General features: G+C 42.6%; 2 protein-coding genes across 4 annotated transcripts; one reads left to right on the top strand and one right to left on the bottom strand.

Annotated features, from left to right (window-relative positions):
* Positions 1–641: 641 nt before the first annotated feature.
* usp49 (ubiquitin specific peptidase 49) lies at positions 642–8,008 on the top strand. The gene is made up of 7 exons (XM_051416380.1): positions 642–849; positions 2,467–2,589; positions 2,768–4,239; positions 4,891–5,098; positions 5,788–5,896; positions 6,081–6,286; positions 6,377–8,008. The coding sequence occupies exons 3-7, from the start codon at positions 2,833–2,835 to the stop codon at positions 6,478–6,480; spliced, it is 2,034 nt and encodes a 677-aa protein (XP_051272340.1). The 5' UTR covers positions 642–849; positions 2,467–2,589; positions 2,768–2,832; the 3' UTR covers positions 6,481–8,008.
* A 1,414-nt stretch (positions 8,009–9,422) lies between these two features.
* tmcc2 (transmembrane and coiled-coil domain family 2) lies at positions 9,423–15,618 on the bottom strand. Of its 3 annotated transcripts, none has more exons than XM_051416434.1 (5): positions 15,601–15,618; positions 12,672–13,067; positions 11,749–12,365; positions 11,103–11,238; positions 9,423–10,695 (listed from the first exon to the last, which is right to left on the bottom strand). In XM_051416434.1, the coding sequence occupies exons 2-5, from the start codon at positions 12,960–12,962 to the stop codon at positions 10,396–10,398; spliced, it is 1,344 nt and encodes a 447-aa protein (XP_051272394.1). In that variant the 5' UTR covers positions 12,963–13,067; positions 15,601–15,618; the 3' UTR covers positions 9,423–10,395. The 3 variants fall into 3 exon arrangements, with proteins under 3 accessions (XP_051272394.1, XP_051272393.1, XP_051272392.1); XM_051416433.1 differs by lacking the exon at positions 15,601–15,618 and adding an exon at positions 15,385–15,593; XM_051416432.1 differs by lacking the exon at positions 15,601–15,618 and adding an exon at positions 15,280–15,368.
* Positions 15,619–15,859: the final 241 nt, after the last annotated feature.

The raw sequence follows: 15,859 nt of genomic DNA, 5'->3' as shown, positions 1-15,859 counted from the left end.
ATTGTTTACACCTCTGATTTTCCTACTGTGATGTGTCAAAATGTCTTCCCTGAGGAAGAATGAAGATGTCAATCAAACCTAGTCTGTGCACGCCCACATAGTCCCGAGAAGATGTCACCTGTGGGGATGGTTTCATGGATGTAGCAGGGGCCTTTTTATAATGCATCACTAATAATTATCTACTAATGTAATTTAAAACCAGTGTATTGTTGGTGCTACAGTTTGCAGAGAAGAAAGTATGAATGAAAAAAGAGGCTGACACTAGAGGACTTACATGGTGTTTTTCTACAGAGTACTGAATGAATAATGAATAATGGGTTTATATACACATTTTATCAAAATATAAAACACTACATAAATTGTGGGAAAGGTGACAGACATAAACATACATTTTTTTACAAGCCTTGTGCTGGATTACTACTTCACTTAGTTAACTTGAATCCCAATCATTTGCAGTGATAGAGGCTCCACTACCACATTCAGCTAACACAGAGCTCAAAGAGGAGCCGCACATACACAAATGCTTTTTATTACATTACCACCGACCAGCTGACACATGGCGGACCCGGGGCTTTCGGGGACACAGGGGGGGGTCAGTCGTCCTCTCCGCCCGGGTTTTCAGTCTCGCCTCGGTTATTGTTCCATGTGGCCTCGGTGGGTGGACGGACGGACGGTCCACCCTGCTGCCTGTTGTTCAGCCATTCCTCCAATGAGAGCCGGGCTGCCGCTCAGTCCCAGTCCAATGAGAGCAGCAGGGTCTGGGCTCGGATCGAGAGTTGGGTTGTTCAATCTGTGAAGGAGGACAACAACCAGCTCTTGAGTGTACCGGATGGATGGATGTTGGCGATGGTAACGTTACCCAGATTTTCCATTAATCGGATGTTACAAATGTAGTACGGAGCCCGGAGGAGGCCCGGCGTTAAACGTGGACCTCCGTTAACCGGCTTTCTGTGAGGAAAGTCTGCGGGGAGTTTTTCCTTCAACGGTTAACGGCGCAGTCGGCTAGCGAGCTAACTGTACAGTGTTAATAGTTAGTTAATGCTAGCCGACGGGTTCACTCCGATTGTCCTCAGTCAAACGCGCTAGCCGTGGAGCTAACGCTAGCCACTACAGCGAGCTAATAACATAAATGTTAGCTGTGTGATGCCAAGCGAGTCGTCTGTGTTTAACAAAGTGCATTAATTGTTATAACAGCGGAAAGGCTAGGCGACGCTAATCCCGTGCACAGCCGCCGTAGCTAGCGCTTAGCGGCGTTAGCTAACTTATTGCTCGCAGGGTTGTCTAAGAGCAACAAAGTTGTTGGATGTTCCTGGAGAGTGGCTCACTGACTGCTCTTTGTTCTGGCTCAACATGGTGATGGTGGGGTAGCTTAGCACTGGCGTCAAGAGCCAGTCAGTGCTGGTCCCAGTAACAGGCTTTAAAACACGGACACACACACACACACACACACACATTATTGTAACATTTGTGGATATCAACGCCACATGCGTTAATAGAGTCTCCTGCAATAAGCGGCAACAACACATAGCACGACCTGGGTGTGCAAGTTAACTAGAGACATGTTGCACCCACTTGCAACTTAATGGTGTCTTTTTCATTCATTTTCTTTCTTTCTTTCTTTCTTTATTAGTTTAGAAAGTAGTGGATTTAAACAAAGAGGGGAAACAAATACGCAAGAATAATCGTGTAGCACAGCGCTGGTGCTGGTGAGGTAGACAATTACATGGATTAGTCTCAATTTAAATGGACAGACAGACATTGTCCTTCATCAGTGTGTCTGCTTGTTAAGTTAGGAGCTTTAATGTTGTCTCAATAGAAATCAGCACCCTTTATTGTGCTTCAGTTAGACATATGTTCAGTGTCAGATATGATCGTTATCAGCCCATGTATGCACCATAACAAATGTTGTTCCAATGGTTGTCAGTGATTTGTACTATTTAATTTATCTAATGTCAAGTTAATTTGTATATCCTTAGCTCAGCACTTCAGAGAAGAAAGGTGTTTAATGAATTGTCTCACATTCATCAAGTGGTTTTTAAACAATCAGACAGAGACACCCTTTTGTGTTCAGGAGTTTTCAGTCACATTCAGTTTTCAGGGGCCGGTATTGATTTAATTAATTATTAAAAGTACTTTGTTAACAGTACATTTTCAAAAGTGAAATTTTGACAGATGTTCTGCATTTATTTTTACTATTGTAAAGGCTCTTTAATATTAGATCCACACTGGTGGATATGGCCAATCAAAGTGCATGTTTGGGGGATTTCCTAAATGCTGGATATACTTGAATTGGAGACATATGTAGTTTTTTGGTGAGCAGCACTTCGTAATGTTTGTAAATTGTTATTTTGATGTTCCTAGTTTTGGTGCATTGTGTCATTATTTAATTGAAACAGCTTTTGTGTAACTGACCACCGTCCTGATGCAGCTTTGCGTTATTAATTGGACATCATCCCTGTTTCTCAGATTGTTCCTGTTGGTTTCGGTGGTGACAGCGGACATGGGTGATCAAGCTGAACAGTGCTGTTGAGTTCTCTACAGATGTTGTGATGTATTGTCCAAATCCTGATCAAGCAAACTACTTTTACAGTAAGTATACATTTTAATTTTGTCACTTTCTATACATCATAGTGTGTGTATACTCACTGATAAGAATACTGGTGCTAGTGCACACCATTAGCATAGCATTTGTGTATCACTCCTTTCACTGGATTATAATGGTCAGGTGTTAATCTTTGTTTTTTTCCCCATGTGTTTCTTACCTCAGAATGAGTTGCAGCTTGGTTACAGGACGTGTGTCCTATCACTGAGGCCACATGTGTATCAGGAGAGATGGATCGTTGTAAGCACGTGGGACGCCTTCGTCTGGGCCACGACCATTCCATCCTAAATCCACAAAAATGGCACTGTGTCGACTGCAGCACCACCGATTCTGTGTGGGCTTGCCTCAAGTGCTCCCATGTGGCCTGTGGACATTTCATGGAGGAGCACTCACTCAAACACTTTCAGGAGTCACACCACCCACTGGCTATGGAGGTGCGTGAGCTGGATGTCTTCTGTTTCGCCTGTGGAGACTATGTACTCAATGATAACGCGGAGGGAGACCTCAAACTCCTCAGAGGGGCGCTCTCTACTGTCCGCAGCCCGGGTAGACGCTCACTACGCTCCTCAACTGGTGGGGAGTCCACCCCCTGGCTTGGGGAAGGTGGGCCACAGCCTGCCATGCAGCTGGCCCTGCGTCACAGGAGGAAAGCTCTTCTAGGGAAGATGCTTCAGATGTGGATCAGCAAACATCAGGAGCTGCAGGATCAACGTAAGGAGAAACTTGAGGAAGCTAGAAGACAAAAAAAAGAAGTGAAAAGGAGACTCATGGAAGAGCTTGGCAGCGTCCCTCCCAGAAAGAGTGCTAGGCTTCTTACTCAGGCGCCACGTTCAACCATCACACTCATTCCTCGCAAATTTCGCGACCCTCCAGAACGCCTACCTCCTCCTCCCAAGAAGCCTTCCCTTCTAACCCTCTCCCGAAAGGCTCCTCAGAATGGCAGAGCTGCCAAACTGAGGAGATACTACTCCACACACACGGTAACCCGCCGGAGACTTGCTCCAGGTGTCACTGGTCTGCGCAATTTGGGGAACACATGCTACATGAACTCAATATTGCAAGTGCTGAGCCACCTGCAGAAATTCAGGGAGTGTTTTCTCACTTTGGACCTGTGTGAGACTGAGGAGCTGTTGGCCAAGACCAATAACTCCCAGGGCATGAAGGGTGTGACAGGAGGTGTAGTCAGCAGTGGTAACACAGCACTGTCAGGGTGCCCTCTTGGACGCATGGGGAAGGCAGGCAGTTGGAATTTGTCCACGGGCAAAAAAGAAAGTACCCCTCCTTCCCCACAGGCTGCGGAGTTGGTCCAGCCCAAGGAGCCTCGGTGCTCCACCCGCCAGCAGATGTCTCTGTGCCATGAGTTGCATACACTTTTCAGGGTCATGTGGTCAGGCCGGTGGTCTTTAGTGTCTCCTTTCGCCATGCTGCACTCTGTGTGGAACCTCATTCCAGCTTTCCGTGGGTACGACCAGCAGGACGCCCAGGAGTTCTTGTGTGAGCTGCTGGACAAGGTGCAGCAGGAGCTGGACACAGAGGGGTCCAAACGCAGGATAGTTATCCCCATCACAAAGAGGAAACTATCCAAGCAAGTGCTAAAGGTTCTTAACACCATCTTTCATGGGCAGCTACTCAGCCAGGTGAGAACATACACATTTATAGTGTGATTATAATGGCCCAAATATTCAGGGTTGGATATACAGTACATGCATGTATTTCACAAAAAATGCAGATAAGGATTGTTATTGTGATAATAAAAACTGGAGACCTGTACAGCCTTATACGTTTGCCCTAACTGACCCGTTGTGGCTTTTCTTGCTTTCCTCATCTACATCCAGGTTCCCTTTAAAACCTGCCTTTAAACTCGTAACAGTGAAAGATTGAGGAAGAGATTGAGAAGAATACACAATGACTCTTCTATATAATGAGATCTGATTGTACTGTATTGTAACAGTCGTTTGTTCTTAATTTTTAATGTCACTCAAACTATAGACGTTCAGGATGCTGCATCCTTAATACAAAGCTGTGTGGTTACCAAACAGTCTGTTACACAGAAATACCTTGGCTATTGATTTTCTCCGTCCATACAACAATAATTAACTGTTTATAATTTTTGATATTTGGATAAGTTACATTTAGAAAAAAAGTGATGTTTTTGTGATGCTAGTTTTGATCTCATTGTATTGTCTTTAGAGATCCACTTAATTAGATATGGTGTCATCAACAAACATAAATACGACCTCAGTCCTCACCCGTTTTCTCCTCTTCTTTTCTCGCTGTGTATTTTTTAGGTGACGTGTCTGTCCTGTAAGCACAAGTCTAACACAGTTGAGCCATTCTGGGATTTGTCTTTGGAGTTTCCAGAGCGATACCACAGCATAGGCAAAGGCTCAGGCTCCACAGCTTACCAGCGCAGCTGCACCCTCACAGAGATGCTGTCCAAGTTTACGGAGATGGAGGCTCTTGAAGGCAGCATCTATGCCTGCAACCACTGCAACAGTTAGTACAATGTTTAATACGACGAAAAGCAAAGTCAGCGGGTTTTGGTGTTGGATCAAAGTTAATTTGGGATGCCAGCCCACAATTTAACATAAATACATTAGATTTTAAAATGAGAATTTTTTTTTTCTCATTTAGTGTAACATACAAATTTTATAAAAAATTATTTCTGACAAATGCCTTTCTTAATAATGTTCTGTTCCACATACAAAAAAATTGTACTTTAGTGCACACAGCAATTTTATGTTATGACTGACTTTTAAAAAAAATAAATGTATAAACAGAACTGGGATTTGTATTGAAATTATTTTGAAGATGTCATTTCAAATTCAGTTTTAAGAGAGAGTTAAAAATGGTCTTGATCAGGATTCTGCATTTTTAGAGGCAGCGCCTGCAGTAGTGGGCCAACGCTTCTCCTCTGAGCCGAGCAGGGACGGAGCACAGTGACTCGGTGGAGTGAGGAGCGTTAGCCCACTGTTGACAGCACTGGAGGAGGAGGCAGTGACTTCAAAACTAGGCTGGCAGCCTTTGAGGAAGCCACACAAAATGTTTTATTTGTTTGCAAAGCTAGATATATTGTAAGAAAGTGTGTCACCTCTCTGCTCTAAAAACAAAGCCTTGCATTAATAATTTGCATTTGCATTGATTTCTAGAATAACTTACCATCTCATTGTTTCACGGTTTGACAGAAAGAAGACGGAAATCATCCCACAAACCCTTAGTTCTGTCAGAGGCATGTAAGCAGCTTCTGATCTACCGTTTACCTCAGGTTCTACGGCTGCACCTCAAACGCTTCAGGCAAGTTTCTCTACTGATTTCTTTACTCCTAATTTAATAAGCTTTTATAACCGTTTGATAAACCCAGTGTTTTTTATTTTTGGTATGTTGTAGCTGAAAGCAGAGTGCTTAAGTACAGGAGCGTTAATATTTATCACGATGTTTGAGTCTTTGTGGCACTAACTAGTCCCTGTTTGTACGGCAGATGGTCGGGGCGGAACCATAGGGAGAAAATCGGCGTCCATGTGGCCTTTGACCAAGTTCTGAACATCAAACCATACTGCTGCACAGGCTCAGGTCACTCTGTCCACAGAGGAGGCTACACCTACGATCTGTCTGCTGTAGTTATGCATCATGGGAAAGGCTTCGGCTCAGGGCACTACACCGCATACTGCTACAATACAGAAGGAGGTGAGGAAAAGACTGGACTTGATTCAGACCAACCTATGAAGTCCTGTTCCGTTGCATATTTGAACCTTTCTATTTTTCTTTGTCTTCCAGGTTTCTGGGTCCACTGTAATGACTCTGAGATGAAGGTTTGCAGTGTGGAAGAAGTGTGCAACACTCAGGCCTATATTCTCTTCTATACCCAGAGGTCTGCCTAGGTACCTCTCGCTGTGATCTCGACCTGTACACGGCAACTAAAGGCTGCATTTATGAAAATGTTCTCTGATGTTTTCCCAGATGTCATTAAACAATCACTTTGAAATGATTTACTAAAAAAAGATGACAATGAGGGCAGTAGGACAGTCACGATCATGAGTCAAGGTGAAAATTTTAGCAGCATAATCTGGATGAGAAAGATGATAATAAAGTTATCTGTATACTGTGATGTTGCCAAGGAAAATAATAGGTGAATTTGATTTAAAAAGTTCTAATAGATGTCTTTTGATTATATAAAAAAATAAAAATAAATCAAAAACCTTTTCATAAATGAGGCCACAGGTTTCCGAGCCTGTGGGACCAGCATATTGGTTAATGGCCTGAAGACTGTGGGAGCAGGTCCGACTCTGTCCTGCTGAACACCAAGATGTGTGTCCATGTTTTTAATAAAACAATCAGGCTCATGTCTGTTGAGTCTGGAACCAACCAGGCACTCTCCTGAGACTGCATTTTACATTCAAAGGCAACACAGATTATGGATTTTGGAGCATTTTATTACAATAATGTTGCTCATGTGCGTTTGAGGTACATCTTCCAACATCATTGTATAGTTCCACTTTGGATCTACAAACAGAACCGACTGAAGTCCAGACTCTGTGTTGCCTCCTGTTCAGCTTTTTGATTATTGTGAAATGTCACTCCTGGAAACTTTTAATACTCATCCCTGTGTCATTTGTATTTCATCATGTCCTCTCCTCAAGTGTACTGCTATGACTGGATACTGTGTCCTGCGCTCTCAGTGAACAAGAATAGTTTTTGTTTTAGTTTATTTTGTAGTCATTCTATGTTTCACTTCCATGAAAGGAAGCAAAAAGTACGAGTTTCAGACACTTTTGATTGACGATGAGTGACGGAAAGCTGCACTTTTGAGGAGGGGCTAATATTGTTGGTCCTATCTTTGTGATTGTTCATCTTCTAGCTCCTGTATCTTCTTTAAATGGCAGCTCCCCCTGTGGTGTTAACGGTTAGACTAGTCTGAGCCCGGGTCGGAGACACTGCGCCTGTGTTTGAACTGCAGGAGATGGAAAAAGTGAGTGAAGTGGGCAGACTGCGATACTGAAGAATGTGTTTTTTGGAGACTTGGGGTACCCATTTTGAGTTGAGCACCTGAAAGCAATATATTGTACATCTTGCATCTTGACAGGAAAGATAAAATCAGGAATTCTTCTGCTTGTTATACAATGTTTTTTTCTACTCTGCTGTTTCTATCAAGGTCTTTAGAATTTGCTAGGTAATCAAGAAAAACTGTTGTGTTTGATACGAGTCAAATGCAAAATACATTTGTGAACTCTTATGTAAAAGTTGGAACAATCTAATGACGATGAATGTCTTACTTTTTAGTGGTCAGGTGTGGCCATGCCACTGGCTCTGATCCCCTTGAGTTCTGTCTTGTACTGTAAGAATACCTGTCATAAATGTAATGGTCATATGGGTTTTGCCTGACAGTAATTATTAAAAAGACAAAGCAAATTTGAATGTTGTTTTCATTCGAGAGCAACCTTTTTAAAATGCATTAAAAGGCACAGGAGGATTCAGGATGATGTATGTAGCTTAACTACCACAGTGCCTGCAACATCTCCGGTAATAGCAGCATTATAGGAGGATACATACTGTATGTGTTCAGTGTACATTAATGGAGTCTGGAAAAATGTGTTTGCAATCATATTCACTCATTTAGCATCATAACAGAAATAGATACAGTGAAGTACAGCTGATATAATCCACAGGTTTAGCAGATGGCTACACGTCCTATCCTAATTCTGCTTCTCTAATGCTTCCTTAAAGATTTGCAACCAAGAATAAATGTAATCTGGTCCAGGCAAAGAGGCTGCTGATGAGAGGGCATTAAATGTAAATAATCTCTGAAGATTATTTCTCTTCTTAGCACTGAACTGCTTCCCGATCCCATTTTTCTCACTGATGTAGCGTGGTGAGTTTATTCTGTTGCATAAATGTTACAGCTTTTCAATAAAAAAAAAAAAATTAAGTCCTGAATGCAAATGATTTAAATATCTGGAAAGTCCAACATCAACCACAATGTTTTGTTTGCCAGATTTGATTAATTCTGTCAGTGAACTATGAGTTTTACCGACTTTATGACTCTTCTTTTAAAATAGCTTAGCATTATAGCTAACTGCTGTATAACTGTGTCCTCAAAAGTTCTGTCAGGACTAAATACTGAAGCATATGATGGCTGCGTTCATACTGAGATATGAAACAGTAATATAACTTATATCAGGCCGTAAAATCAGCAGCTTCATTTATTTTAAATATTAAGTGTGAAAGTGATAAGAAGTTCAGATTTCAAAGTATTATTATTAATTCAGCACCACTGTCTAATAAGAAACTGTTTAAGAAGGGTTTGTAAGTTGTAACCAATGGCTTTATTAGTGGTAAAGAAATCATTTACTCATACTTCATAGAGCAACAATAAGACATTAATGAAAACTAATGTTGGGTTGCCAGGTTGTAAAAAATCCTTTTGACTGGTGTTTGTTCTCTCTATTATTTAATCCTGTGGTTGTGGATGTTGGTAATCATTTAATAAATACTTAATAAGTTGTTAAATACATTTTGGTCCCGAACCTTTGCAGGTCTTGTATTTAATTGGTAAATGGTTAAACCATCAGTCAAAGGAATTTTTCACAAAAGTTGCTCAGATTAATGTATTAAAACAGATTTATATTGCTTTAGAACATATTTTATAAAATCTTAATAATAAAGCCACTAGTTAAAACGTATAAACACATATAAAGGGTCCCTTATTATAAAGTTGGTGTCAGTATTACAATATCTTATGTGACGGAAGGTGCTGATCTCTGAACCAGTCTAAAAGCATTTCCATGAAAACGTTCAACCATAGCAAAAGGATGATGAGGATATATTCAAGGTCAGCCTAATATATGAAATCATTTATTTCTTACATTGTTTAATAAAACAGCAATAATTATTTTTTGCAAACTGGATATAAACTTTGATACAATTTGACATGCCAGTTAATTTGACACTGTGGATAGTAGCAGTTCTACAATAGTGATTATGAAATAGCATTTATGGACAGAACAGATTTTACGTAGTTGAATTATTAAGGTGAATTTGTTGCAGATATCAGCTTTTTTTTTCTTCTTTCTTTTTTTAAAACAGTTCATTCGACTTCAAGAAAAAGACAAGAAAAGATAGAAATGCATCTAAAAGCACTGCTTCAACACCAGAACGGGGTGTGAAACAAACCAGGAATGTTGAGATGTAACATATCTGCACTGTATTTCTGACAACAAAATGGCAGTTATAGAAGATTCATTTTGTCATTAATGAAATGTTAACTCATGCCAGCTAGATGCATCTTAGTGCACATATGAGGACATGCATGAGCACATAACATTCATGAAAAAAACCTTTTCCTCCCACATATACTATAGCTTCAACATGAAGGTTACAGCGAACATGATCAGCATTTTAAAAGTCATTATAAGTTGTTCTAGACTTTGTAATTCATGTATAATAAATAATTAGAAAAAGATGATCCAAAGATTTTCTTGCAAGAAACTCAGTTTTTTGGTGACAGCAATGCAATCGATGATTGGTCATCAACACCAATAGGTTTGGGCGAGATGAGATAATGTCTTTTGTCGCTTGTCAAGCATAGAGTTTCTGTTCTTTCTCACTGTAAACTCCTCTCAACACTCTCCGCCGGCCGGTTCCTGTCCTCTCCTCCAACCAAAAGTGCTATGTTTTGTCCTCAGATGTTCCACCTTTACACTCAAAGGGAACAAGTGCAGTGACTCTCTTTCTATTTCAGAGTTGAAAACCAGCTTCTCTGCTTTGGTCCCCTCTGGAGTCTCTCTTGTGCAGGGAGCTCAGCTGGGCAGCAGCCACGGCTCCACAAAGTCCCACTGCTTCCACAGGATGAACAGCAGCAAGGTCAGCAGGACGGTGGCGGCCACCCGGGCTCGGGTCTTCATCAGCGGGGTGATGAAGTTTGCCAAGGTGGAGACAAAGACCAACAGCACGGCCATGAGGGCCAGGATGACGTTGATGAGTTTGCCCAGCAGAGCTCGAGCATTGGCGTTCTCCACTCCCTCCAGCTGGACGACCTGCTGCTGTTGCTGCTGCAGCTCCAGCTTGGTGATGCGGGTCAGGCACGACTCTACAGCCTCCTGTACGTACGAACACACACACACACACACACACAGAAACCACAGTGGGCTTATTTAAAGGCCCTGAAAACGTATTTTCTCAATAAGCTTTTTACTATGAGCGGCGGGGTCCGACATGAACATACATTTTCTGTATGAGTTACAACAGTTTTGGTTATTTCACATGAGAGGTTTCTGTATTTGTGTTTTCTTGAAGTAGCCTGAAGTAGGCGGGGCTCAGGTGGAACAGTGTAATGTCATGTACACAGTGCACCAATCAGGAGATAGAAACTCCAGTGACAGTGGGTGGGTTGTTTGGCATTTTAATCTCAATTAAAAATAATTAACTTTAACATTTATTTATGAATATATATTTATCATAGAAAAAGATTTGAAGCCTGGTTTTCAGGGGTTTTAAGGATCTTTACCTGAATGTCCCTCGCTCTCTCATAGGACTGGTAGGCGACTTTTTCCTCCATGCTGGCGAGTTCCTGTTTCAGGTTAGTCATCTCATTCTGGTGCAGCTCTGTTAAATCATTCAACTGTTCTTCAAGTCGCTCATACCTGAATACACAGTACAAAATACACACAAGAATCCTTAAAGTAATGCAAAACATCATGAAAAATTTAAACTTCAACTCTTAAAGGTCCAGTGTCTAGGATTTAGTGGCGTCTAGCAGTGAAGTTTCAGATTGCAACTAACTGAACACCGTTCGTGTGTGTATTTGATGACATGGGAATGAGAACGGGAGTGTGTGTGTAGGAGAAACTATGGTGGCTGTGAAAAAAGGGTATGATTAACTATTAAAAGCACATCACAAAAGGTTTGGTGATATTACGATGATAATAGGAACTTTATTTTGTATTTGTTTTTATACAAATTTACTATTAACTCCTGTTTGAATAAAGTTTGGCAAAGACTACAGAGCCCCAGCTGTGAATGGAAGTTAATATTTCTTCAAGTATATAAGATTTACATTTTTCAGTTGGAAAAAAGGGACTTGAGCGATGAAATTCTGTGCTGTTAGTTTACACCTTTTATGTTCATACGTGTGTTTTATTTTGGATGTGTACCTGTATCTCTCTTCTTGCAGGCACTGTGTCATGTAGGAGTAGTCACTCTGCAGCTGGCCCTTCATGTCATCAATAGCATCCTCCATATGTGCCTGGCTGGCCTTGATCTCCTGCAGGCCTTCGAGTAGAGAGTCCCAAGAGCTGTGCATGTGATGGTGGTGGTGGTGGTGCCCGTCCAATCTGGGACTCCCCATGGTTGGTCCTAATAACCCTCCTCCTCCCCCTGCCCCACCAGAATTACTGCCTGCTCCGGAGCCAGACGTGGCGCTGGAGCACTCGTCGTCGCTGCCGTACTTTGGGCTGGAGACCAGAGTGGCACTTCCACTCAGGGCACGAGGTGTGGGGGCGTCCTCAGAGTGTCCCCCGACTCCGTCTTCGAGTGTGTCCTTTAAGTGAGCAATGTTATCTGCGCTGCCAAACTTGTTCCTGATTAGACTGGCAAACTCTCTTGGCTTGGAGACCACGGCTGTGTGGGTGAGGGCGGATACTCCACCTTTGACTCCTATGACTACTCCACCTCCAAAACCACTTATCCCAGCACGAACATTGGCCCCAACGTCCTTCAATCCCTGCTGCATGTCCCGCAGGACATCCTTAGGCTGCCGGGCTGGTCCATTCTGTAGAGAGGGAAGAGAAATGAGGAAGCAGAGAAGTGGAGGATCTCAAAGGTAGGAGAGAGGTGATTAGGTTTAAGGGAGAGAACTGTAGGAAGATAGATGAGGAAAGCAGGCCCTGTAGAGAATTAGGTGAGACACAGGATGATGCATTGGTTTAAATAAGTGTTAGGAGATGAGAATCATCAGTCTTTACTTGGACATAACTGTCCTCAGTCATGAGATAATTATTCAAAACGCCACAAAAACATCTCCGCATGAAGACATCACACGTTCACATACGAACTAACTGCACTCTTGCTCACCTACCTGTTCTATCTCCTTTAGCTTCTTGTGATAGTGCTCTAGTTTCTTGTGCAAGTGCGCAATGGTCTGAGCTGACTTCTGGTTCTTCTTCTCAAACACCTGCTTGATTCTGGACGCCTGCTGTTTGTCTGCGTTGTGTGCCAACTTCAGGTACTCTGCAACGTTGTCGTCCCGGGCCTCCTGCTCCACACGGATCTGCTCAGTGACCTTCAATATCTTCTGCTGCAGGTGCTCCAGAGCAGCACGGGTTCTCTGCGGCTCACCGGCCCCCGAACACTCAGCACCCCCGGCCATGACCCCAGACGCTGCTGCAGCTCCGTCCGCACTGATGTTACTGTCAGAGCCTCCATGGCTGGTAGTGGAGGGTAGGCCTAGAGTTGCCACCTCGCTCTTATCCAGCTGAGGGGAGGAGAGGGCAGGGGGAGGTAATCAGGGACGGAGAGACGACTACAACTACTACAGATAAAGTACTATTAACATGACTTTACTCAAGTAGAAGAAACGTTGCATGTATTGAAATCTACTCAAGTAGAAGTACAAATAAAGATTATTCTGAGTAATTGGCCCAGTGTTGCATCCTGTACTTATTAGAGCAGCAAAGCAAAATTTAAACTGCTCAGGTTATTATTTTATTCCCAATGAATCACATTTGTGACAACTGCAACATGCTCAAAAGCCTATGAAACATGGCACAAAATTCAGCAGTGGCAAAAATGTACATATTCTATGGGTCTCGCATATGGGCGCCCTACACTCAACCCCCAAGACACGTTTCACTGATATGTATGAAAATCAGTATTCATAAGTATCATTATCAGACAAACAAAAAAGCCTCTTGGACCCAAACCCAACTGGAAGTCAGTCGATTTGCACATTTTGTATTGTAACATCATCCTCCTAGAGAATTTATTAGATCAGAGGGCCCTATCATCGCTGCTTGCATCTTTAATTTGACCTTTATTGTTGAAACGGTTCATCACAAACTTAAATGTTATAACAGACAAACAATTGTCTGTGTAATCCAGAGTCTTTTAGTCAGACACAGCAAGTCACCTGAACATGGAAAAATGTAACATATGTCTACAGACAAATGTATTATGTATGTGTAATGTAATGTATATGTATAATTAAACTTATGTAAGTATATGGAAGTTTCCAATGATATATGAACATTAACTTGGGTTTAATTTAAGCAGTTTTTAAGCAGGGAATGCTGAAAAACAGACTAAAATAACATTCTCAGAACTTTGTCCCTACTTTCTCTTTAATGATTAAAAAATTACATTGTTTGCTGTAAGGAACTTCTTGGAAATACGGACTTAATACAGTATATAAATAAACTTGCAGTTAGTTACTTTCCACCCCTGGTGGTAATGCCTCTAATTGATTTGATGGAGGCATCAGGGAGTACACAGAAAGGCCATCATGCATTAATTAGATGACAGATAATTACATTGCTTCCTGCCCTGCACAGCCTCAGAAACTCATCTTCACTACAAACAAGTTACTTTAAAATGCCTTTCTTTTAAAGACGCATACGAGAAATAAAAGGGTAAAAGCACACCGCATGGTACATTTAAAAACCTTGCTGGTGTGTAGCAAAGGACAATAATAATAATGATAATGATGATGATGATGGTGATGAAGATGATGAAATGTTGGTGACTGTCCATGTATGTATGTATATCTGTCTGTATGTGTTCTGGATCATTCTGCCTGATTCTGGCACCAACCTAAATGTCTGTCTGCCTTTTCAGCCCAAGGTTGTAATCTCTTTAAACAATGAGCCCTGTGCTGACACCTCACTGATACAGGAGGGGATCCCCCTGCTCGGTATTATATCTATGTATGTGTAGCATGGCAGATGGAGGGATTGTTAATGACCCGCTGCCTGACGTCAAAACAGTGTAATCAGACCCTGCAAACACGAGCTCAGGCAGACACATGACACCAAACATCTCATAGCGCTGCTCTAATTTCTCCAGGCGGGACAGTGCAAAGATTTATATGGATTTTTTATTTGTGTGACAGAGAGAAATCAGCACAAGCTCCTTTCTGCTATAAGTATATAGGCTACACACAGAATATTATATTATTAATATTATTATTATTATTATTTAACAAAGTAGGTTACAATCACATTGGAATTGAGAGGAAAAACACATGACTGCAGTCCCCTGGTGGTTACTCATTCCCTAATTTCAGTCAAAGTGAGATGCTTATGCAGTAAGCTAAGCGATGGCTCATATGAGGAGGCGATGCAGTGTCCAGCGTTACATATGGGTGAAAACAGACAACAACAAAAAAAACACACAACACAGAGGAGATGCTCAAATCTAACGGTGGCGGTCCGGTGATGGATCAAAAAGGCTGGTGGAGGTCGGAAGAGAAGCAGGGCTGTGGATGAGGATGGAGATGACAGATGTCTATGGCACACACAAAAAAAAAAAAAAAACCAAGAGGACAGGAGGGGTGATGCCTCTGCCTCCCTCACTCGGCAGGAGACGCACTGTGACACGAGAGACGGCCGATGGATGTCAACAAGCGTGGATGCGAACACATGAGGATGAGACACAAGCAGCACAGCAATAAATTAAATTAGAAACGTTACCATACTGCTTTAATCCAATTTTTGCAGTGCCATTGCAAGTCTGTGTTCGAGGCCCATCCTCCTCCACCTCCTGCCTCCTCCTCCTCCTCCTCCCCCTGTACTCACCGAGGAGGAGCCCCCCTCCTCAAATATCTTTACCCTCAGCCGTTGCCTGGCTGACTATCCCCTCACTGGATCCTAATGCTCCATTGTTAATGCCATCGATATCTGCAGCCTCCCACTCCCTCTCTCCCTCTCTCTAATGCTCTGATCTGTCTCTCTCTCTCTCTCTCCCTCCTTTGTGTCATATGCTCCCTCCGCCTCCCCCTGTTTCGGTCCTACCTCTGTGTCCCGCTCTCCTTCAGTCTAAATGCAAATGCTAGCTGTCCTGCCCTATAATGGATGTGGGAGCTAAGGGACAGATGATGGAGGGAAATGGGCGGGGGGATGGGAGAGCTTAGCGCAGGCGTGCAGGTGCCTCTGTGCTGCTGAGGCCAGAGGAGAGGCACAGGGAGGGAGGGAGGGAGGGAACACAGCGGGGCCTATGGCAGGGCCTTGCTCCGGGCCTTTTATTCCCCCAAACTCCCCCCCAACACAAACA

Source organism: Dicentrarchus labrax, unplaced genomic scaffold, assembly GCF_905237075.1.
Source record: "Dicentrarchus labrax unplaced genomic scaffold, dlabrax2021, whole genome shotgun sequence".
NCBI classification, from domain to species: Eukaryota; Metazoa; Chordata; class Actinopteri; family Moronidae; genus Dicentrarchus; species Dicentrarchus labrax.
This window is presented reverse-complemented; position numbering and strand designations above follow the sequence as displayed.